At 43.6% G+C, this 25418-nt stretch overlaps 1 protein-coding gene across 14 annotated transcripts in view; it reads left to right on the top strand.

Moving 5' to 3' along the window:
- Positions 1–2334: 2334 nt before the first annotated feature.
- KMT2C (lysine methyltransferase 2C) overlaps positions 2335–25418 on the top strand; it is a 198959-nt gene continuing 175875 nt past the window's right edge. For 11 of the 14 annotated variants that reach the window (XM_030444343.1, XM_030444341.1, XM_030444345.1 and 8 more), the window contains exon 1: positions 3290–3485. In XM_030444343.1, coding sequence (XP_030300203.1) covers positions 3313–3485 — 173 coding nt within the window. In that variant the 5' untranslated portion in view covers positions 3290–3312. Of the gene's footprint in view, positions 2354–3122; positions 3201–3289; positions 3486–21429; positions 21825–25418 lie in introns of those variants that run through there. The other 3 variants (XM_030444333.1, XM_030444332.1, XM_030444344.1) reach the window with 3 other exon arrangements.

The raw sequence follows: 25418 nt of genomic DNA, 5'->3' as shown, positions 1-25418 counted from the left end.
GTCAGTGTTTCAGGAGATGGCCATTTTTTTTTAGCAGAGCAGATGGCAACCTGGCAACTCTAGCAAATGCCACACCAGTGATCCCACTGTGCAAAGGCCGTGGCCCTTCACTTCCCTCTCCCTCCCTTTCCCATCTTTTTTTTTTTTTTATTATTCTTTTTTTTTTTTTTCTCTCTCTACTCTACCCAGCTCTGGGCCTGTATGGCATTGAATGTTTTCAGTTAAATTATGGTAACTTGTCCAACTTTAAAAATTCCTCTATGTTAGACAACATGTAAACATATTAAGTTCCCCTATCTGAACTTGTATGAGCAATATACCTATGTTGCAATTTGCATACATTTTAATAGAAACATTTAACTCAGGATGTATTTTTGGATAGAAATTAGAATGTTTTCAGTAAGAAGACCAAGGAAGTCACACCAACAATCCAGCTGTTGTCTTTGCATGGCAAGCAAAAGGGATGGGCTTATATCATTATATATGTTTGTACTCATATGAGTAAGTGTATAGACAAATATATTACCTCTATCTCCACATATGATATGAAATGTCACAAAGGATATGAAAATGTCACAAAGGTCTAATTTAATTACCTGCAAAGCTAGGAAATGAACTGACAAAGGCTTTTTGTTATGAAAGGGTTCTCAGGAAAACAGGCTGGCAAAAGCCATATTTGCCACAGCATGCCATTTTAATTTGGTGTTTCTGAAAGTGACAAGTGAACAGTGCAAAACTCTGGATTGCTTTCTGTTTATTTTTACATAAAAAAAAAAATAGTGTCAAATATTAGCTTCTCCTTCCCTCCTTTCCTCGTTTGTACCTAGGTGCTACTCTAGGCCATTTTTATCAACTGGGATTCAGAGAGCAGGAATCTAAATGACAGGGGAGAAACACTTGGTGACAGAGCCCTCAAGATGTATCTGCACGTATCAAGAGCCGAAGAGGAACCTCTCCCTACGATTTCTCTAGTCCAGAAAAGTTCTCCAACACGCCCGCCCCAAAAATGAGTCACCTCTGCATGCTGCGGGGCAGCAGGGTTCATGGCTTTTCTGTCCGTACGACCCATTTCATGACGCAGCAGCATCGGGGCACTGAATTGTTACTTTGACACATGCTGCTTCAGCTCCGGACACAGAGAGGGAGGACACAGACGCCCGGCCTGGGGAGAGGGGCCCCGCATCTCTGCCCTCAACGGCAGGGAGGCAGGGAAGCGGGCAGAGAAGTGGGCTGGGAAGCGGGCTGGGAAGCAGGCTGGGAAGCGGGCTGGGAAGCGGGCTGGGAAGCGGGCTGGGAAGCGGGCTGGGTAGCAGGCTGGGAAGCAGGCAGGGAAGCAGGCAGGGAAGCAGGCAGGGAGAGAGGAGGCAGGGAGAGAGGAGGCAGGGAGAGAGGCAGGGAGCGGGGAGGCCGCCGCAGGGGAGGCCGCCTCTGGGGCTGCCCTCAGGGCGGTGCCCGGTGCGGAGGCGCGACAGCCCGGGGCTCTGGGCCGGGCAGAGCCAGGGCCCGCTCCCCGCCCTGGGGCAGGGCCCGGGGGAAAGTCCGGGGGCGCGGCCCGTTTCCTCGCCTCGTAGCCGGACTTTTCTCTGGCTACGAGGTTCGTAGCGCTCCCCCCTCCCCTTCGGAGCCATAGTCCCTCCTGGCCTCCGGGACACGTTAAATCCCGTGTAATGAGGCTTAACCCCGCCCCGAGCCGCGGCGCAGGCGGGCGGGCGGGCAGCCAGCTAGGCCCCTGCCCGGGGGTTGCTCCCCCCGCTGTCCCGAGCGGCCGCAGCTGTTCCAGCCGGAGCTGCTGGAAAGCGGCCACGCACCCCAGACTTTGTCTCCCTCGCACACAGCGCTGAACTCTGCTCCCTCCCTCCCCTCCCCTGGGGTGGCCCCAGCTCCCCGCCGCTCGCTGCCTTTCTCCCCCCCGAGTAGCAGACGCACGCCGAGAGAAACGGGGGGCTCCGCGCCCCCAGGCTGCAGCCAGCGGTGCCCTGGCTCCCTGGGGCTCGGGAAGGGCGAGCGCTGACTCCGCAGCCGCCGTCCTGGGGGTCTCAACCCCTGTGCGGGGACAGGGCAGGGGCAACGTGAAACGATGCGGCCACTTTCATCCGGATGGGGCTCTTTTTTTTCTTTTTTCCTTTCTTTTTTTTTCCCCCCCCCACGGGGCCGCGGGGGAAAATAAATAAAAAACAAGGGCGGGGAGAGGGTGGGGAAACGAGCGGGCTGCCGGCACCCGCGGGGCGCGGTGCGGGGTGGGTGCGAGGAGCGCCCCGTGGCATCGCGTCGCGTCCCATCCCATCCCGTCCCGTCTCGTCCCGTCCCTGTTCCGCACTTTCCCCGCAGCCCGCCGCAGCAGCCAGCCCGTGAGGTCAGTGTCGGCGGCGGATGGGTGTCTGCGCCGTGGGACGGGCGGGGGGCGGGCGGGGCGGGCAGGCGCAGTGTGGGGCCGCGGCAGGGGGAGGAGGGCGGCGGGCGGGTTCTGTGTCTATGTGTCGCACTGGCGGGGGGAGGGAAAAGAGGCGGAGGGGAGGGGAGAGGGGGGGGGTTACACACCAGGGCAGCGCCGGGATCCCTTCTCCACCCCGCGGGGAGAGGGGCAGGGAGCCTCCTCCTCCTTCCCCTTCCTCCTCCCCCTTTTTCACCCTTCCTCCTCCTTCTTTCCCCAAAGTTTAACTTCCTGCTCCCGGCCCGGCTGGGAAGGGGACCCGGAGCCCGGCCGGACTCAGCCCTCGACACACACAACAGCTGGAGCTGTCAAAACTTCCTTCGCTCGGCCTCGGCCCCTGCCGCCTCCGCCACCACCACCACCACCGCCGCCGCCTGCTCCTCCTCCGCCCCCGGGGGCTCTGCGCGGGGGGAGGGCGCAGGGCCAGTGTACAATGAAGCGGCGGCCGCCGCAGCCGGGCAGCGCAGGAGCCGGAGCCGCCGCCAGCTCCCGGGGCCTCTGAGAGGGGGGGGGGGCGCCCAGCGGCGGGATCAGCCGCCTCTCGCTCGCTCTCTTCACCTCGCCCGCCACCTCCCCCAGCCCCGACAGACCCCGCCGAGCCAGGGAGGGGGTGTTATTGTGTGTGAGACCCTTCCTTCCTCTGCGCTCTTTCTCTTCGCCCCCCCACTCCTCCTCCCCTCCTGCTTTCCCCATGCTGCTCCCCCTGCTACCTGTGCTGGTCGGCGGCGGCTGAGGCCAGCAATGCGAGGCGGAGGTGGAGAAGGCGGAGGTGAGGAGGAGAGGAGCCGCGGGAGCAGGAGGAGCATCGGGATCCCCATCACCATCCTCATCTTCATCCTCATCATCATCATCCATGTGTCTCTCTCGTCCTGCTGACTAGGATGTCAACGGAGGACAAGAGTCTGGTGGTGGCGGTGGTGGAGCCGCCTCAGCAGCAGCAGCCCCCCGAGCCTGGAGCTCCCCCCCCAGCAGCAGCAGCAGCAGCCACAGACAAAAGACCTAGGGGCCGGCCTCGCAAAGATGGCGCTTCCCCTTTCCAGAGAGCCAGAAAGAAGTAAGTTCAGCGTTTGTGTGTGCGAGGCAGAGAGGGGCAGGCGGCCAGGCGCAGGCAGAGCTGTCAGAGGAGACTCGCTGCTCGTGCCCCCCCTCCCTCCTGCCTAATGCCATTTTGAGAAGGGCCCTTCTTTCTTCTCCTCTCCCCTTTGCACTTTCCCCTCCTCCTTTTTCACCTTTGTCTTCCTCCGCCTGCTCTCCCCTTTTCCACTTTTCTTTCCCCGTCCCTATGCTTTTTTTTTTTTTCCTCCTCCTTCGGAGTTTCTCTGTGGCTCTTCCCTCTTCACCCTCTTCCTCCTTTTTTTTTTTTTTTTTTTTTTTTTTTTTTTTTTTTTCCTTGCCATTGCACCTTCCCCCTTCTCCTTTTTGGGTCCTCCTCTCCTCCAGGACGCTTGGCTGCCTTCAGCGTCGTCTGGCTACTCCCTGCGCTTGACGATAGTTCCTGGTCGCTTTCCCTTTTTATCCCCCCCTCCTCTTTTTGGGAAAGAAAAGACAGTTCTCGGCGGGTGGCGAGGAGAACACCCCCTCCCCCTCCTTTTCCAGCCCGGGCGGCTGCGGAGGCGCACACTCAAAGTTGAGGCAGGAGTTTTCTTCTCCGCCAGCCCCGCCGAGTGCTTGGAGGTGGGGAGCGGCTGAGGGAGCTGTCAGGCGGCAGCCTCTCACCGAGGGACGCGCCGCCGGGAGAGTGGCGAAGCACAACAAACACAGACCGAGGGGTGGGATGTGTGTTGAGGGGATGACGGCGGCGATGAGGGGGTGGGTTGTGTGTGTGTGGGGTGCCTCTTCCCTCGACTCCGGTAGATTTCCCTTCACCGCGGCTTCTCCCCGCCGGGGGCGCGGGTGTTCGTCAGCCCCAACGGCCGCGCCGCTGCCCCCAACCCCCACCCCAAGTCCCTGAGGGAGCCGCTTTTGCGGGAGCCGCTCCTCTCCCCTCAGACCCGGGCGGGAGCGCCCAAGTTTCTCCCAGCCACGGGTACGGGGAGCCGGGGGTGCCAGCGACCCGCTGAGAGAGCCGGGCAGAGGGTCGGGTATGGCCGCTCTGCCGCTGACAGGCGTGAGGTGCCGCGGCGGGCTGGGCTGCGAGAGGCCTGGCGGCCGCTGCCGAGCTGGCTGCGCTCCCCGCGGGTTATTTTTGAGTAGGATGGATCTTGCCATGACATACCTGATGGCAGCGGTAATAGGGCAAAGCTGGGCGAGCGCAGTTTGGGGAAGAAACCTATCGATTGCTGGCAAAACGAGCTCTGCGCTGCAGAGTCTGTTGGAGCCTCGGGGGTCTCAGAGTTTGTTTCCTTTTGTTGACATCCCCTTTACCCAGGTGAGTTGCTAAACGCTCACCCAGGGTCTTGCCGTGAGTTTCTGAATCGGAATTGTTTAGGTTGGAGAAGACCTTTGAGATTCTTGAGTCCAACCATCATGTCAGAGTGGAAGTCCTGAACACCAGCAAGAGGTTCTGCTGGGCTGGACCTAAAGGCATGCAAAGACTGTGCCTTCCTGTATTACAGTTTTGCAAATATACATTACTTAAATATGCCGGGACAGAACTATCATTAGTTTGGGATATATGGAATTTTTCTTGTCGCTGATGAAAGTTTCCCTTCAACGATTTTGACATTCAGCCCCTGGGTTTGGTGGAGATGCATTGTTTGCAGCTCCCTCTTTTCATTGTCTTACGTGTTTGTTTGATAAAAATTTTCATCTAGCAAGGGCTGAAAGTGGTTGGCCAATATATATACACAGTAAAGTCCTTGGTTCATCTGCTTTACTCTTAGTTTTGCATGCTTTGGTTTTATTTCTACATGTAGAATCTAAACCTTATATAGGAAGCATCTGAATATTTTATTCTAGAAGAAGTTTAAAGAAGAAAAAATGCAAATTCAACTGAAATATACCAATCACACACAAAAAAGCAAAATAGTTCCTGAAAATTGATGTATTGTGTAGGCCAACCTGAGGCTGTGTACACTCTCCTGATGAAAAGTTGGTGCTTAAGAGGTAATTGATTTATATCAGTTGGTTTTTTTGTTGTAATGGGACTATTGTCAACTGGTTTTAGGAGGAAATTAAATTTTCCTGTAAAAGTATGTGACTATGGTGATGTGATTTAAAACATTTTTGTAAGAGCCAGAAATGTAATTGGCTGAGAAAAAAATTAAAATTAATCAGCACTTTTTTTTCTTCACACGATTGCCTCTGTCTGGTTTGGTGCTAAGCATGGCTGGTGTCCTCTGTCTTTAGGGAAAGCCTGTAATGTTGATAAAGGCCTTATGACATAAGTCATAAGCTAAGTTTTAATCTTAAATAGTGACTTTTCTACTTTCATAGAGTAAATATAGACTATAGAGAGGTGTTTTTTTAGTTCCATCCATTTTGTGGAGAAAGTGGTTTTATTTTGCTATTTGCAGAATACTGATTACACTTAACTAAGCAGATGCAGAAATAAGTAAATTTTTTTTTGCCTCATGTAGCCACTTGGTCCTATCTTCCTTTTCACTTCTGTGCTTTCCAGTTGGATTAATGTGCCTCGTGTAAACCAGATAAAAGAGCATATGTCAGACCATTTTCTGTACTGTAATCACATGTCTAAACTGCTATTAGCCAGTCAGATTGTTCAGCCGCTTTATCCCATTATAGGAAATGTTCCACTGAATGTTCAGTCTAAGTAATGATGAAATGAAGTGCTGTGCATTAAACCAGCAAAGCCAAAATAGAATAACTCCTCAGCTATGGATGCCTCCATTGAGGAACAATACCATACAGGAGAATGCTGGGGGTTGGTATTGACACATGGTAAGGGCCATGCTTGAAGCAAATTCAATGAAGTTTAATCAGGCAGATGGGAAACTGCCTTGAATCTGCTTCTGTGAGGTGCCAAGAGTTCTCAGCTCTTTCCAGAAGTTGGACTACATCAAGGGAGCACAGGGTTCTTCACTAGGACAGCTCTGCTCAAGTCTCTGTCATTGGCATGTTACTTGTTTATCAGTACAAATTCCCATGGGCACAGATATCTGTAGGGAATCATTTGAGTTTCCTGTAGGTGATGAACCAGGAATCAGTTTCTTTGTGGTGTCAGTACCTGGAGAGTTACTGATAGCAGATTATGATGCTACAGCATCTTTTTATCATTGTTTGAGAGATACAGCTTCATGAATAGCATTGTCAGGAGACTTAATCTCAGGTGAACAGTTCATTTTTATTATTTATATTGTAATTGTGCCTAGAGGCCAGGGCACCATTATACTACATACAGCACAAATGCATAAGCAAAGATTGCTTCTGCACAAACAATTTCTTAATTTAAATGTGAAGATAAGGCAGCATGCAAATACAAGAAATGTATTGGGAAAGCACAAGGAAGCTGTGAGAACGTTATGAGCAAAAGGGCATGCAGAAGTTCAAGTACCCTGGGTATCTCACCATCAGTGAATGATTCATGGGCATCAGACTTGGAGGAGATATTTAAAGGAGGGTTTCATTGTGACCCTGAGGATTTTCACAGATGGCTTGTTTTCTGCCTAAGCTGCTAGACAAACACTGGTATTTTCTTCCTTACGTTTTGACAACTGGTTATAGAGCAAGGGTTCAAATGTAAGACGTGGAACTAGAATAAACCATGCAGAGCCTTGGAATTGAGAGCAAGTTTGTTTGTGATATGGTTCATCAGGAAGGAGGAAGAACACAAAGAACTATAATCAAAGCAATGAGCGAGGGAAATATTTTTGTAGTACCAGCTTTCAAATGAATTTAAAAGGTAACAAGATTGCACTTACGAAAGCCAAAAAAGATAATAAAGTTGCATTACTGAAGACACAAAGTGATACAGGAGGAACTTTCAGGTGCATGGTTAAAAAAAAGAGGTCTTGCTGGTATTGTGTAGGAAAAATACAAATAGTTATGGGGCATCTCATCATAAGGCCTTAATCTTAGAAACTTAACTCCTATGTTTGTCTTATACCTCACCTTCCAGTCTGTGAACCTGAAGGATAGGAATGTATCCCAAAAGAGGCTTCAGGGGAAGAGTATTGGTTGTGTTTTAACTACACTGTTATATTGTATGAGCAGCTGGTTACTCAAGAAAATGTGTCAAAATAGTATTGTACAGGTGCATTAAACATTTTAAAATCTATTTTAAGTACTAGAGCTTTCTTAATCTACACAAGTTATAAGCAGCACAAACAGATGTAGCTTCTTAGCAAAAATGTAGTAGCAGAAGTCTCACTGATTGTGATCATAACAGTTACTTTGTAAGTCAGTATCTAAGCTAATTTTAAATTTTGTTTTCAGCATCTGTCAGGCTTTGATGTATATTTCAAAATATTTTTTGCAAATGTGTAGCATTTAAAACAGCATAGGATAATGATTCCAAAAAGCATGAAAATTGTGGAAAGCTGTGTGTTTATTTTGAATTACCAATGTTTTAATACCCATCCTAGTTTTTCATTACTTTGGCCAATGTAAGCTGCTGCAGTAGGTTTTGGAAGGCTAGAAATTTCACACATGCAGATATTTTTGCATTATTATTACTATTACTGCTTAAGAATTTTTATTATTAATATGTTATCTGCAATAGGATAGGCCAATATTTAAAGATATCTAGTCATTTCAAAAGAACCTTAACAGGTTGGATGGATCCCCGTTATAGCTCAGCTTTGTTTCTTTAGCTCCTCACACATCTTCTATGTGATACTTATATATTTACTTGCCTGCCCTTTTCTCACTTCAAAATTTAGTGCTGACAAATGTAAAATTTATATTGTGTTACATAAGAAAAACGTTCTTAAATACATTTTCACAGTTAGGGAAGCCCATCATTACTTTGCAAGATTGGAGTCTTCCTATGGATGGGCTTTGTACAGCTGGAGAAGGGTTAAAGTATTACAGCAGACACTGGCCTAAACTTCTGCCTGCACAAGCCACATATCAAATGTTTGGCCAAAAGCCAGAAGGTACATCCTAGATGACACACTATGAAGGGATGAGGCACAGGAGCAGGCTTCATGACATTGGCTCTTTGAAGGCTTTTCTAGTCCACTCTGGAACAGGACCAAGCTACATACACCAGGGTCCCATGGGAGCTCTGTGCCATTTTCTTTGGCAGCCCATGCTTTACTTCTTCCATCATATTCTTACTACCAAACAATTCCCCAACTGTCTTATGTAGCTTTTGTGTAGGAGCCTGGATTAAACTGCTCATAATACTGTTTTGCTCAGAAGGTAGCAAGATCTCTGGTAAATGGTCTCCATATGAATCTGTTGGTTTTCAGTTCCTGGTAGGGTCTGTGTGGTGGAAGACCTCTGAAGTTGGTACACAGTTTTATGGAATTGTTTTGTTGTGTTATCTAAGTTGTTAAAATTTTGATCAATGGGAAGTGGTGGCTTCACTTGTGTTTTAAGGGTGAGTGAGATTAGGCTTAATGTTGGAAACGGGTATTTTCCTATGGTTTTATCCTACTGTTTTCACAATTTAGAACAGACCTTGTTCCAGACTTGCAACACTCTTGAAAATTAAGAATTTTTAGGATTTTTTTTTTTGACACTGCAGTTGTTAGTTTCTTACTGTTTGTATCTGATCTATTCAACTTTTGTAGCACTTGTCATGAGAGGACCTCCACAAGGTGTCACAGTGATGTGACAGACCAAGTATGATGACAGTTTGTGCACCCCCAGTGTATGAGGTGTATTGGTTATAGGACTTGTCAGCAGAAGAGGGAATAAGAGCCCAGTCTCTTGGTATCTACTCCCTAAGCCATCTCCACACCATCTTTCACCCTCTAGTAAATGACATTAGAGATTTTTCCCAGCTTAAAACAACAAAACATTTCAATTTTCTTGGCTTTGCTCATGGATATTCTTTTGTTTTTCTTGTTAGCATGTTCAACTCCTACTAACTTCTTGTCATTGTTCTTTTGTAAGATAAGTAATAGGAATTGGATGTTTCTATTCTTTGTTGTCATTTGAGTTGAGAGATATATTTCCAAGGCAGTTGGCTGGCTGAGAATAGGTAAGCTTTGCCTTTCTCAGGACAGAGTGGTTTTGTTTTTTTTTCCTGCACTAAGGAGTTAGTCCAGCTGTTCCACAACAATGTTGAAGGGGTAGCAGGGTCATGGATAACTGGGGAAAACAGAATTTCCTTATCCATGACTCGTGATTGCTCCCTTACTTTGTTACACAGTGATGCTGTGAATTTAACAATTTCAGAAAAGACAGAAAACTTTTCTCCTTTCTATGTTTAATATATTTGATTATCAATTCATTCAATCTGTATGATTCATATAGTTTGGATAAATACAGGTAAACAATATTTTACTGTAGCAAATACTTCTTGCTAGTAACTTGCACTGGATTCTGTACTGTGGTTTTTGGTTTTGATTTTTTTTTTTCCTAGAAGGATGGCACTAAACATTCCCATCCAAGCCATTCCTGAGTTTACCAAATGGATCAGTCAGGAGAAGTTTGGGCATTTGCTTCAAGAACTCCATTCACTAAGTTCTAGTAGCATTGGTGCTTTCATTCTTCTGAAAGAAAATAAGATGAAGTAGTAAAAAGCCCTTAAAATCTAGAATATTTACTACTCAGAGAAACATAGGCAAGTAAGTGTGCGGAGTGCATGAGGTGGTTATTTTCCCCAAACACCATAAATCTTAAGCTGGTTCTGGCAGTGAAAAGGAGCAGCAGTGCTGCCCTCCCTCTGCTCCCAGTTGTTTGTTCTCTCCTCTCTGCTGACCCAGGCGTTTGTGTAGCCATGTGGTGGGTGAACTGCATTGGGAAGTTGATCTGGGTTAAAACTAACCTGGCAGAGAAATGTGTCTGTGACAGCACAAGGGAGGAGGCCAGAGCAAGTGTCCAGGCTGCCCCGAGGCAGAGCTGCATCTTCTGGTGACACTGCCAGCCTGAAGCAGTGTGTGCAAAGATATAGCATTGGTTGTCATAAATTCAAGGGTGTTCAGGTTTTCAGGCTGACTCCTTTGAGTTCTTCAATATAGGAATTCTTACAGGAGATCATGCAAGATTTTTATAGCCTGTAGTCATGTTTTATATATTGGTTGGTTGATTGGGGAAAAACAAACAAAAAAAAGCTGTTCAGAGTGTTCTTTGTGGTATTTAGACAGATGAGTTGTTCTCTAACTGGCTCTTGCCCCAAATGTTGTCATTGATGAAATAAGGAACTTCAGTTCTCACTTTGATCCTTGGTTATCTGTATATTGAATATTCAAAGTACTTAAAAATAAGAGCATAAAAAAATGTTTAATGTTAACAATTGTTAATAGTGACACGTTCTGAAAGCTCCTTCCTGCAATTATTTCAGTATACAGGGACTTTATTAAATAACATTAGATCTTCTTTCAGAATATTCTGCCCTTTCACAGTTTTGGAGGTATTTTTATTAAGTCAAGCATGCACCACATTCTACTGCCAGGCATTCCAATGTAAATAAATAATTACTGATTTTCACTGCTATATTTATTAACATTCTAATTTTAATCTGGAAACTACAGAAAATCCTAACAAACTAGGATAATCTCTCCCAAATCAAGGGCTTTTTTTTTTCTCTTCTGCTGTGTCCTTACTGCCAATTATTGCAAAAATAATTTTAGTTAATCTATCAATAAGAAAAGATCAGTTTTCAGGAAAATTATCAATTTTTAATTTTGCTTATTACATTTTTTTTTCATATTCAGTAGAGCATGGAGTTAAATCGGTTTTGTGGCACAGTAAGATAAAAGGAAATTTTGGTAGCAAAGATGTGGTTCCATTGTGCAGTCTCTGCTACTAAACATTTATTGCCATGATACGTGACTGAGAGTACAGTCTGGAAGCCTTGGCTAATCCAGAATGACTTCTGGAATTCCCAGGCTTCATGGAAACCAGGCTGTTCCAGTGGTGGTTCCTACTCTCCTGTCTTTGTCTTGGACAGTGAAGACTGCAGTGTTCTTCTGTGGGGTAGCTCTGTGTTGTTATTAATGAAGGGGGGAGCTAAACTGTATTGAAATTAGGGAGATTTTATTACCAAGCCATTTGATAAGTACAGAATGTGAATTATTTAAGTTTGTTTTCTGCAGTTTGGAGTTCAGAGGCACAATGAAATTCTTATATATTTTATTCTGTATTTGGTTTTGCTATATTGCCACAGATGAATGGAACTCTATGGCCAAAAAGGATTTCAGGGTGATCTTGCTTGTGCTTCTGGGTGTATCTGTATGATTTCTGACATGTTTCTCTGACTTGTTTTTAAAATGTTTGTGAACACAATTCCACTGCATCTCGAGGCATCTGGCTTGAGTAACTAATTTTCTAAAGTATAAAACAATGCAGGTTAAGCCAGTTTTGTCTTGTACTACTTGCAGTTAAGACTCCACAGCTGGTATGGACAACGATTTATTTATTGGGAGATTGTGTCCTTTGTTCTGCACTGAACAAGCTTAACCTCTTGAGCAACATAATGCTGAATTACCTGGCTTATCCCTCAGAAGTTTTATCGTCTTTATGAAGTTTTACTTGGTTGATACCAACCACTTTTTACTTGAGCAGAACAATTTTGATTTAGATCTTGTCCTCTAGAATCTTCCTAACACCTTCCTCAGCCACGTGTTCTGCAACTCTTGCATGTGTCTGAATTTCCTCATGGAGGAAGGAACTTTCTTGTAATGTTCTTCCACCCTGGTTGAAAATAATTTGCAAATGAATACCCTTTGAGTGCTCTAGTTCACTGATGCTGACCTGTCTTAGGGCAATTTCACCAGGACTGTATTACAGAGGATGATCACTCCTAGTTTTGAGATGACTTCTATTTTTTACTGAAGTAAAGTATGAATTTCTGCCAGTCCAGCTGAATTGAATTTCCCTAATTATTTAGCCTAATAACAAAATCAGGTTTTAGTATTAGCTACAATAAATCTGTTTCATGATGGCTGAAATACAGAGAACAGCATTTGATTCTGTTTTGTTACCTATTTGTTCTTCTTTACCGTTATGTACTGACTTTGTGTTTTTATTCTTACTTCTAAAATATTTCTGAAACTTTGTTTGCCTTTTATATTGCACAGTGGTAATAATGCATGCTGTGCTTTCATCTCCTCTGATTTTTATCCCTGGCAGTTTATTCTGTTCCTTTATACTCATTAAAATCTCCTTGTTTCCATTCCTAATATGATCCTTTCTAGTTTCAGACCCTTATTACTGGCTGCTTTTGATGCAGCCCATATTGTTCACACTGCATTTCCTATCTCTCCCCTGCATTAGAATACTTTGCCATTGTGCATATTCCAGTACAATAGCTGCCAGTCCTCCTTTAAATCACATTCTCAAGAGATTCTAGCAACAAGTTCAAAGAGTTTGTTGAAATTTGCTTTTCTTATTTCAGTTAATTGAAGATAAAAATTTGTTCTTTTTCTGCCTCACTCGTTTTTCCCCCTTCCTTGGCACAGTCAGTGCTTTTCGTTACCACTTTCAGCCAAATCACTGTACACATTGAGATGTTTAAAATGGAGCCTGCCCTAATAGAGCAAAGTGTGAAGTAACTGCTCTTCTGGCATCCTCAACTTTGTGTAACAGTTGTCCTCAACATTTTCACAAACATGTTGGGCTGTTTGTTCTGTTACTTTTTGGTTTTCTATTAGATGTCTGAATGATGAAGGCCTCTTTTTAACCTCAAGATGTGTGCTTTGAAAACTCTGCTAGATGTTTCAGAAGGTTTAACCATTTTCCTCTTGCTTGGTCAGTGGAAGCTTTTCTCTCCCATCCTCTCCAGTTCCTTATTCCCTTGTTCCCGTTCTCTGTTGCCTACATTTTTGTTTCTTCTCAACTTTTTCCCTTCTCCTCTGTTTCCCCTCCCTACCTGTAATAAATGCAAGTGAGTATTGTATTTTTTTTCTTACCATGGCTCACTGAACTTCATGAGACTAGAACTTTACTCAGGAACAGGTCAGATGCTTTTCATTGTGAAGTAAGGCCTGGAAAAAAATAATTTCAAAATTCAAATAATACTAAAAATAAAAGTAAAAGAACTGTTCATTTCATTTTTCTTAAATTTCAGCTCTTACAAGCTGGGCTAATTCATGGCTGTGCTGATGTTTTGTATTGATTAGTGGCATGGTTGTAGCCAGCAACAGTGTTCTGGCACTTGGAGCACTTGATTTCTTCTCAGTGGCCATAGCTGTGATCATAAAAGCCCAACAGGGAATGCTCAGAGTCCCTGGATGCCTCTGTCCCTGCTGTCAGGTTCTTGCAGCAGCTGCTTGTGCAGGTTCAGTCTGGGTCTATCAGCAGGTTCTCAGGGCTGGCCCAAGGGTTTGTGTGGGCCATGCAGCACTCCCAGTGTAGTTTACATGTGGTGCTCTGTTAGGGAGTTTGAGAATTAGATAGCAGGGATGTAGGTTGTTCTGAGCTACTTGGCCTCAAGGCCATCACCAGCTATGTTTAATTAACTACTGTAACTATAACTGGTGGCTTGTGTTGTTTGGGGTTTTTTATGTATGTTTTGTGAAGTTTTTTTCTATTTTTCTTTTTTTGTCTTTTTTTTTCTTTTTTTTTCTTTCTTTCTTTGTTTTTGTTTTGTTTTTAGCTTTTTTTTAAAGGAAGAATTCAATGAAACTGATACAATTCTCATCAGTTTTACATTCAGCCTCCTGGGCAAACACTGTGCCACAGTTAATGTTCTCTAACCCATAGGGATGTAAGTTTAGGAAGAACAGCTCACAGCAGAATTGCTCTAGAGGGAGCAGAGGAGATGGGATGTACAAGCCATAAGGCTCTTGGAAACATGGGCTCTTCAGTCTTCTGACACACAATTTTTCTGATTCATGTTTTGCATAATTAACCTTGCATCAGGCATCCTGGTAGAGATTTATACAAAGAAAAGTGCAAAACATTCAGCGGGATTTATTTTTCTGCCTGTGTCTTCCAGAAACCCTGTAGGACAGAACTGAGCCCAGAAATGGGGGAGGGGGTAACACAGGAAATAAATTATCTGTAAGCAAGATTATTTAAAGAAATCATTTCCCTACAGTCTTTCACAAAGCTCTAAGGGTTGGCTCATGGCTGGCTATGCTGTCACCTCTTCTTGTCATGGAATGGGATTTTGTTCTTTGTCCTATCCTATGCCATGTACATCTTGGAGATACAATAATCTGTGTAAAATGGGTTTGTTGGTAAAAAATAAATACAAAAAATTGGTATATGACCCACATACTTTGTGTGCTCTGCCTGCTGCCTTCTTAGATAAAGATACAGTGGTATTCAGAACAGACAGTACTGGTGATTCTAAACCTTTATGGACAAGCAGAAAATCTTGATCTCAAGTCTTGTTAACTGGACAGTCAGTGGGTATTTAAATTACTGATCAGTTTATGTAAATAAATACTGGTTTAAGAATATTTTCAGTTTATTTTTACAATTAATGTGGTTTATTTTTTTTTCATTTAACATGCTTTAGACTGTTGATAGGCAAAAAAGAACCTGTTTTTAAATTGTTAGCTTGATGGTATTATCTTAAAGGCTTTTTTAGACCAATGAGAGTTTCTTGTCTATACTTAGTTAATGTGCTTGCTCTGCAAAAAAAAAAAAATGAACTCATAACTGTCTTGAACATGTCTAAACTTGTTGAGTTGAAGCTTGGGCTCTCCATCTATCCTGTATCTTCTAAGGTGCACTGTTTTCCTTGTTTGACTGGAATTTGGTAAAATATTGTGGTAGACATTTGTTAGCTGGCTTTTATCTGAAGACTATAAATGGTGTTAGATCAAGTTGTTGAGTTCTTCTCTTGTTGTTTGGGGGTTTTTTTGTTTTTTTGTTTATTTCTCCCTCAATATGTATCCCCAAAATGAACCCAAGCTGCGTGGATGTAACCACATCATGTGGTGTGGCAGCATTTCCCATCAGAGCTCTCAGTAATGGGCCTGGGGGACAGGGCAGAGACTGAATTCTAAGTCCTGTAGTCATGCCACCTAGGTTTCTTTTTCAGCAGTGTTGAGATGGTGTAGTTTCTAGCTATATTGTTTTCTTTCAAAGCTTTCAAGGAACAATGATATTGATTTTACTACTCTAAAGAAGCTCACTAAGGGATAGGAAGAAACACACTCAAGTTCTGATGAAGTCTTTATGCTTAGTCAGAAGAGACAACCACGTACCTCCAAAATTCAGTTCAGAAGGGCTAAGGTCTGAGCAGGGAGTTCCTTGGAGCCATCTAATAGGAAATACTAGACAAAGGGGTTTAGAGGTAATTTAGGCCATCTGAATACCACTTTTTGTGCCCTGATCTCTGCTGTCTGTACTTGGCTTGTTTGGGGTATAAGTTATTTCAAGTAGGGTCCTACCATCAGATTTCAGCACTGTTTGTAATTATGCAGATATGTGAACAACAAATTGAACTTCAAGCATATTTGCTGGGGAAAATATTTGGGGAACTGACTGTGTTTGACCTGCTTTAAGCAGGAGGTCGGGCTTGCTGACCTTCAAGGTCTGTTCCAACCTGAGTTATTCTATGATCTTGTTCTAAAAGCATCCTTTGTGGTTGTCATGTCCATGATTTATGTTGTATGTGTTGCTTTTACCCAGTGAATTATGTGTACCTTTATTTTGAAACGTGTTTTCCTGTATTATTGCTTGAAAGAAAATAGTTTACTGAATCTTCTGGTTTCATTGTCTGGGTTCCTTATTCCCTCTTCAACTTGATATTTGCTTCATCTAGAAATCTGTTTGTTTCCACAGACACTAAACAAATTACTACTTTCTCAGTGGTTTGGTTTTGTTTTTGTTTTCAGAAATGGTGTCACCAGGCATTCCAGGTTTTCTTCTTAAAATTATAATTAAAAGTTTGTCTGCTAGAAAGGGGTGGGACTATTTTGGTTACTTTGAAGAAAATCTGTCAGAATTTGTATTGTCATCAGTTTGCCATCCTGCACTTTGGAAAGCAGTTTTCTGCTGCCTGTGCTAGCAGCCAACAACACGTGTCATGAGCTGTGAGTCACTTTCTGATGGCCCATGAGTTTTGACGTATTACTTGTGTTCTACCTCTTCTCCTCTTGCATCCTCTATCCATCTGTATAGTTTTTCAGTCCTTTCTGAATTAGCTTGCTCACCCTTTTATTTCTTTATTTCCACTCCTGGCAGGCAGCACTGCGTTATCACGCTGGTTACGCAACAGAGTTTACCCACAGCAGCACTTAGTAGCATAAAATGGACACAGGTCATGGGACTCCTGTGCAGTGTTTCTGTGAGAAAGCACCACATGTCATGCTACTTCAGCACCAGGTAAAACAGAGCTGCTGGGAAAGTGAAAGGAAGAAAGGAAATATGAGATTTCTAGAAGTAATGTGAGATTTAAATACCCAATAAATACTTATTCCAAGTATTTTATTCGGAAATGCTTTTTAACCTGATACAGCCTATGGCTTCTTCATTGATATCAGTGTTTGTATTGTGATACTGGACAAGATCTGGTGACATTTTGTGAGCTCAGGCTACCTGGATGATGCTATGGTGATGCTCTGTGGGAAGACATCAACCAAAGGCAGAATAGTATAATCCAGCTTGTTGTTTGGGTCTTCTACCTCAAATTCACATTCATCAGTGAATTAAGTGTAAAGGTAAAGGCAGACTTTGCATTGGGATGTCCTGTTCCTCCATCTCTGTTGTGGGGACCATAAACTTTGGCTAAACCATGGGAAGACATCAGGGAAGAAAGCCACTTAGAGTCTTTTCATTAATATTTTCCAAAACTTGTCTCTCAAAGCCATAACAACAGACAGAATTTGATGCTTTCTATGTAGGAAGCTATTTCAATTACCTAAATTACATAACTGTTCAAATTTTATTTCTGATAGCATGCTTGCTAGATATGACATTTTAGATATAATGGCTTTAAATCAAATTTATAATAGTATGTTAATGTGGGTATGTATTCAGTGCACAAAATGTGTTACTTGGCTGTATGATGTGCTGCTGACTTATCTTGGGTTCCAGATATGATCTGGTTCATGCTCACAGAAAGAGAGAGCACAGGGAATATGTAAAAACATGGTTTGGGTTTTTTTTTAACACTTCTAGAAGTGCAGTCTGTCTCTAGAGGCTGTCTTAGTACAGGTTAGGAACTACAAACTTCCAAAACCCTTCAAATGATGCAATAAAAAAAAGAAGTCAGTCTATTTCTGTTTTATCTGTTCTTTGGCACGAGAAGTGGAATTTACAGAGGAACTGTACTCATAGAAGAGAGTGGTTCAAGTTGATTTGCAGCATGGAAGCATAAAAGGGTTCTAGAAGGTAAATTGCCTTTACATTTCAGTAGAATTTCCAGGCTAAGAAAAATATTTGAGGTTTTTTTTTTCTGCTTGTTGTCCTTCTGTAGCTAGAGACTTACAGCTTAATCTCAAATTGTTGTGATTCTGTTTTAATTTAGAAACCTATTGAAGATCTTGGAAATAGCAGGTCAGCAGAAATTAAAAAGAAACAATTTTTTAAAGAAGATGAACACATTTTTGTGCTTCTTAATGTATTTGTCTTTGTAAGTTTTAAAATCAGTGAAGTACCAAAGCAGATGTATGACCCAGTTACAGTAGCCAAATAATACTTCTGTTGTGAAGCACATTACTCTTATTTATGTATGTATTGCACCTGAAATTTAGATTGGGATATACTGGAAGTGGTTATATACCTATGTCTGCATTTCTCTTGGTTGCTGTGAGGTTACATTCTCCAAAAGTAAAAAGTTGTAAATAGGGCCTATCATAAACAGATAAGGCATGCTTCATGGGTATGTCTTGATTAACTCAAGAGAGTTGTATCCTTGAGTTAATCAGTTTAAGTTTGGAAGAAAACAGTGCACCATATGTATAGACATAAGTTTTTAATTTAATCATTAAATCCATCACTTCTGTTGCATATTAAAAAAAAAAAAAAAATCTGTCTTAGGAGAGATGACTGATCCCATTTTTCCCATGTACACTTTCTTGGCAGAAGTGCTGGCTTCAACATGGCTTCAACAGTTTCTGCCTTGCCATCCTGGTGACACACGTTTGTGGAGACGTGTGAATCAGGGCAGGGAATTGATGCAAACAAAATTGCTTTGCCTTTTTTCAGTGTCCGGCCCTGCTGCTTCTTGCTGGGTTACCCTGTAGCCAGATCAGTCCACTTGGCTGGTTCCCAACACGATCCCACATCCAGCTGAATGGGCACAGTTTAGGGGCTGGGAAGATGTATGGGATCAGCTTCAGTTAGAATGGATGCTGTGAAACCCTGCCCAGAATTGTTCCTTTAGCTCACTGAATAATCCTACTGAAGGAAACTTATGGGCAGTCTGTGGAGCAAAGGAGTAATTAGTCAACATGATTGGTGTTGGACTATGTCTGACTGTGCTGTAGGAAAATAACAGTTTTATCTTTACTAAGATTTCTATGGCAGTTAATGTGCTTTTACAGTAAAAAAGAACTAAATCTTGCATCTTGCATGTGAGAGAAAATGCAGCTCCATGTTTGAGCTCTGGGGAAGAACAAGGCCAGATGATACAGCTTCATTTCTGTTAGTACGCATCTTCAGTCTTATGAACAGAAGGGAAAAGTACTGAGAGTAATTTATTGTTATTTTAACCAGCTATTACTAAATTGCAACTTGTATTGTTTCTGTTAACATACTTAAGCTTGTCAGGTGACCCATTACCTGGTGTGTTAAAACATGCATTTTTTTTATAGTGTTACATGTTTGAAACTATCTACAGGTTTAAGGTATAGGGGCACAAATGACTTTGTGAATTTATGTAGCATCAGTTGTGCTGCAGGGAGCTTACATAAATAGGCAGCTGTGGGATAACTTGGTTCTCTAGCTTTGCTTGACTTGGTAAGTGTAGAGATGGAAACTGATTTTATTTAATATGATTTGGAAAAGACGCAGCTTCTCTGTCCACTTGTGGGTATCTTCTTTGGGTTAAGAGGATCTTAGTTTATTTAGTTTCAGAATGTCTGGTTAGAAACATGTTTAAACTATACAGAGATATGAGTCCAAGAGGGATTTCTCCTTGTTAAACCTAGAGGGTGGTGAGAGCTAAGGGGAATAGGAAAATTGATTGGTGTCTCAGTAGTGGTTTAGCAATTCACCACTTGTTGGTTGGACCAAAATAACCAACCATTGCTGCAAAATAAAATATTGACAACATACCATCTTCACTAAGGTTTAGACTAACATATTTAACCTTCTCATTGCAGCAGACTGAGTGAGCTAACACACGTGGTTAACAGAGATGTGCTGATAAGCAGTAGCTCGATAGCTCCTTGTAGCTAAATATATTTATGTGTCCGTACCTGTACTAACATGGCACAATGGCTCTTACACAGTAGTTACTTGTTTCAGAGTAAACACGTGGGGATTTTTTTCATGTGAGTGCTTTCTTTTTCAAGTTTTATCTTAATCTCTGGAGAATTGGTTTGATAAAAACTTTCCTGTAGGCTGGGCACCTAGAGCATGTTTCAGTTGAAAATGGAATGATCAGCAGCATTGGTCCACTCCCTCCACCTGGGCAGATCAAACCGTTTGAACCACTGTGGGGGTTTGGGTTTGTTTTGTTCAGTCTCAGAGGTGAAATGGCCTTTTTGTTTTCCTGAGTCCTTTTCTTGAGAATTTCTCTGTCCTGGACTCATAAAGCAATACTGAACATTTTTGCAGGAGGTTCCCTAGGTTAAGTAGGTCCAGTTGCAGCTTGGTGAATCAGAAGAGAATTTGATTAAAAAAAATCAGATGAGTGAGAAAAGAGAGGTAATGCATGGTCTTATTTTCATTTGGCAGATAAATCAGATTATTATTGTCAACGTGTCAAGCTGTGTTTTGCAGATGTCTGATATTAAAACAAATTTCAAGAAAACTTATGAAAGATTGACAGAAGCAAACCATTATGCAACAGCTATTTCAGGGGATTTGCGTGAAGGGAAGTTTAACAAAGGTGGTTGCGTTACTACTTGAGCTGGCAGACCAATTGGTTTCCAGCTATCTATCAATACAAGTGAAATGATAGTTGCATAATGTTTTCTTGATTTGTTTTTCGCTCCGTAAAAGAAAAAGAAAATTGGCCAAGTCCATTGGAAGGATTAGGGAAGAGCCGTTTGTACACGGACATTTGTCAAGCTTGCTTTTGTAGCTCGGCAGTTCCAGATTGGTTTTGGAGAAGTGTTAGAGCAGCCTGAAAAATGTTAAAAAGGGGGGGGAGGGATGAGGGGGAAGCAAGCCAGTCCCCGAAGTGACATCGTCATCTTTAAGGCTGAAATCTTCGTTTTCCCACTGTAGCCCCGACATCCCGGGAGGGGTCCGCCAGGGACGCGGCGGGCACGGAAAAACGTTTTATAACTTTTGAGCTGCGCTGCTTTGTTAAATGAGAAAGTGCGGGCGTTGGGGGAAGGGAGGGGAGCTCCAATGGGGGAAGCAGAAGGGAACCGGGAATGGGAGGGGGGAGCTGCCGCCCCCGGACGGGGGTTTGCGGGGTGACAGACCGAGCGCTGGCGGGGCCGGCAGCCGGACTTGGCCGCCTCACCTCGCTGGGACGTGCGGGCTCTGTGGCCGCTCCGCGCTGCCCTCAGCGGCCCCCGGCCCCCTTCGGCGCCAGCACCGCAGTGTCCCCACCGGGCCGAGCGGTGCGGGGAGGGGCCCGAGCGGGGGGTGCGGGCGGGGAGGAGGGAGCCCCGGGCGGGGGGAGCCCCCGGCGGGGCCCGGGCGAGGGGAGCTCCCGGCGGGGACGCTGAGCCTCCGGCCGCCACCGCTCTGCCTCGCTAGCTCAGCCGGCGCGGCGGCCCCGGCTCCTGCCGCAGGACTCCGGTCCGCACATTGGCGGCGCCCGGCTGCGTCGGATCTACTTTCTCTCGCTCGTTTTTTTTTTTTGGTTTTTTTTTTTTTTCTTCTTCTTCTTCCCTCCCCTCAATTTTTTTTTTTTTCCTCCCTTTCCCCTCCCCTCCCCTTCCCTTTCGCTCCCATCCCCCCTCCGCCCTCCGCCGCTGCCGGCTCCAGCCTGGTTCAGGGAGGATCCCGCAGTCGAAGTTCCGAGGCGATCGGGGCTGTGGCTCTTGGCTCCCCCGGCGGCACCGCCATGGGGGCCCTGTAGAGCCGCCCGGCCGCGCCGAGGCCCCGGGGCAGTGGCCTGGGAAGGGCTCCCAGCGAGCGGCGGGGTCTGGGAGGGTAACATGGCTGATCGCGGGGAGTGCTGAGGAGTCGGTGTCTCCGTACGGCGTTGGGCTCGGGCCGTAACATGTAAATAACTTCTCTTTCCTCCGGATCGTACGGGCGGGCACCGATGCCAGCCCCTCCATTTTCCAGAGGGGATTTGTGAGAGGTTCCGCGGGGCTGGGCTATGTCGCGCAAAAGCAATTCGCCGGGGGTGAGTACGTCTGTGGTTTTAACTTCTTTGTATTAAAGGGCAAACTGTGACAGCGGGAAGGGAGCGGTGTGCGGCCATCTGCGGGGTGATACTCGGGGCCGGGAGGACCGGCAGGACCGGCAGGACCCGCAGCCGGGACCGGGGCGAGAAACTTGGCGGGGGGAGTCGGGCGCCGCTGACACTCGAGAGAGAGAGAGGGGATTTTTATGGCGTTTGATCAAAAAAAAAAAAAAAAGCCAACAAAACCCTCCCGAAGACAGACGTGGATATATAGATTCAAGTTACACGCTCGATAGATAATCCTCGACCATAAAAACCCCACGAAAAATAATTTTTTTTTAAAAAAAACAAACAAACAAAAAACAGAGAGAGAGAGGGAGAGAGAGAGAGAAGGTTGGGAGGTGGGAGAAACAACAAACACAAAAGCCCAGCTCGGATCTGACCGGGTTCTGCAGCCACTTGTCTGGTCATTTCGTGTGTATACCTACACACACGTGTGCCTGCACGGACACACACACGTATTCTTTTAAAATTATGACTTTATATGGTTAGCTATAGCACAGCCCCCCACCCCCTCCATGTTCTTTTTTTTCTTTTTTTTTTTTCCCTCCCCCCCCCGCTTTCATTTCCTGGTGTGAATTGTGGAGTGATGGAAAAATGAGATAGGATTAATTTTTCTTAAATATTTTGAAGTACTCTGCACCCGCTGTTTTGGAAAACAGTGCCATTTTAATTTTGCATAATTTCAAAGCATACTTGTATAGTGTTAATTTTAGATGTTCCTCCCAGCTGCCTTTATCTATAGTTATAAATTAAAAGAAAGAAAGAAAAAAACAACCCACTTTTAAAGATACACTGTGTTCCTAGCGTGTAATGGATGCTCAAACCATCATGATGATTTTTGTGTTAGCAGTGAGCAAATAGGTCATAAGTCAAAGTAAGTGTTATGTAACTGGCTGGCTTTAGCAAACTTGATATGAACTGTAAAGGAAAAGAGGAGTCTGTTTGGTTCTGGTTTTTGATTTGGGCAAAATGAGAAGCTGTCTATCCCTTTTTTCAGTGGGATTACTTTCTAGCAGGTTGATTAAAAAAACCACTAAAAAAAAAAAAGCCCCAGCATAAACAAAATAGATTGTGCTTTAAAATAAGAGTTAGCTAATCTGTATTGTGTTTTGTATTTCTCTAACAAAACAAAACAAAACCAATGAACAAAAAACCCCCCCCAAAATAATAATAAAAAGCCAACACCAAAAAAAAAAGCCGGTTTCAGGCATATGCCTAATTCTGGATACTAAGTATTAGATATTCACCAGTAAATGGTTAGTAACTGTAACCAGGTTCATTACATAATTGAAAATGTTCCTGAGTTAGTTTAGTTTTATTATTTAACTCCACTCTTTTGTAGAATAGCATTATTTGGCTTAGTTAGAGTTCTTGAAAGAGCCAACAGTATTTTTTGTGTCTGAAGAAACAAAGCAACAGTGGGTTAATACTCCTATTGTAAAACTGAAACAAGCAGGCAGACATTTACAGATTCTCAGTGACTATATAAAATACTGTGTATTGAAGTAAACACAGTTACTAAGCTGGAGCTTACATGTAGCGGGCTTTGTGCTTTTTATACATTGTAGTGGTGTTAAGTATGTAGTGTTTTATGTTCCTGCACAATAAATACACTTGCTACAGAAAAACCCCTGCAGTTCCCAGGCTGTTTAGTGCATCTACTTCTTAGACAAACGGAGGCAGGAGACAAGATACACTTTCCTCGGTGCTAATGTCCTCAGCCCTTCATTATTTCACTAATGACTGTTGTACATTTATTTTTTTAAGTATTTGGTGTATGCTTCATTTACCACTTTATTGTAAATGTCCTTCCTTTCGCTCCTGTACTTGGAGCTTGAGTATCTGTAGTTTTTAATTGCTTGCCTCACTTTCAGGTTGTCTTTGTAAACTGCTTTCTGACTCTACTTTTCTCCTGTTGTATCCGTTCTGTGCAAATGAACATCTAATATTCTGTTGGCATTAAATCTAGATGCTTTTAGGGCAACATAGTCTTCATCCTTTTTTTTTGTAGGAATTATTACTGAATTTTGATATAATTATTTTGTCAGACTGTGTATTCAGTTGACTTGTATCCTTTTTTTCCCCCCCTTTTTATTTTTTCTTGTTTTCTTCTATTCTTTCCCAAACAGAAGCTCCCTCGGAATTTTGGCAAGAAGTTTTTTGAGAGTTTTGACATTATTTTTGGAGGGGGGGAGAAGGTGAGGGGTGGCATTACTGTCATTTACATAATATGCCAGTAGAAAGTAGTTGCATCATGTATGCTTTCTTAATGCAACTGTTCATTGGACTTGCCTGAAAAAGATCTCTTAAAGGTAAATGGCTGAACTAGAATGAAAAGCGGCCATGTATTGATTTCTGCTTTTGTTTCAAGCTAAAAGAGCCATTCAACATGTGCTTTACAGGGTATTTCCAGCCTGAAATTCAGCCAGCTATTTAAAAATAATGGTGAAAGTATTCTTTTATCATCACTGCTCTCAAATCTTACGGCTTTGCAGCTCTGTTTTCCTGTTCTCAAAGTGTGGATAGAAAACTCTCAGTATAAAGTGGTATATGCTGTGTGTACCATTTGGTACAAAATATACAGCCCAAGAAGAAAGGACACTGGCTCTGGAGTGCTGTCAAAAGCAGGCTCTAAAGGAGCTGAAAGATACTTTTTTTTGTTTTCTTTGGGCCATTCCAATGTTAGTAATTATTAAGGTTTCTGGAAACTCTAGGAGGTAGTGTGTTTTCAGAAAGAAGTATTAAAAACCAGTTGACAGTGGGCCTTTAGCTAGTCTTTTATAATTCTGTCTTTCCTCTGTGAAATCCTTTTGGCATGTTGTGGTTCACTGGCAGTGTCCCAGGCTGTGATATCACAGATATCAGATGTCTTCTTGCAATTGATGGCATTTGCTGTGGTGCACGCTGGGGCGGCGTAGGTGAGCCAGGAAATGTCATGGAGATTCTGTAGGGAAAGAAGGATAACAGAGGAACACTTGTGTAGTGTTGGGAATAGGTGAGCACCTTCTGTTTAAGAGTGTTCAAGTCTTTGTGTTCAGTAATCTGATGTGGAACATATTCAGCAAGCAGATGTGTCTTTTGACTGAGTGGTCTTTACAGATATTTTTTCCTGTAATCTTGAGTATAGATGCATCACAAAATGAGTGGTAAAACATCACAGTTAGTTTTTTCCTTTGGAAATATCTTTGATTTTAAAAAATGGATCGTAATCATATGTGACCTTGTTAGAATATATTTTCATCTCAGAGTGGAGGGCCAGTGCCAGGCAATAAGTAGAGATGATATTGCACATATGGAGGATATTTGACTCCTCCATAAGATCTGTTGAAAGTTAGTCATAGAGCATTTCATTTCTGTATGCAATTCTCTTTGGTGAAGTCTCCCTCTTGTCTGTATTCAGTGTTGAAATGTTATACAGCAAGTGTGGTTTGTGCTGATGGTGCTGTTGTAATATAGCTAGAAAAGAAAAGATTTTGTGTTGGCTGCTTTGACCCTTGTTTTCATCCTGGTTACCAAGCATTGAATGGTGAA

The sequence above is a fragment of the Calypte anna genome, chromosome 2 (assembly GCF_003957555.1).
Source record: "Calypte anna isolate BGI_N300 chromosome 2, bCalAnn1_v1.p, whole genome shotgun sequence".
NCBI classification, from domain to species: Eukaryota; Metazoa; Chordata; class Aves; order Apodiformes; family Trochilidae; genus Calypte; species Calypte anna.
The sequence above is the reverse complement of the archived record's forward strand: the minus strand, read 5'-3'. Positions and strand labels throughout refer to the sequence as shown.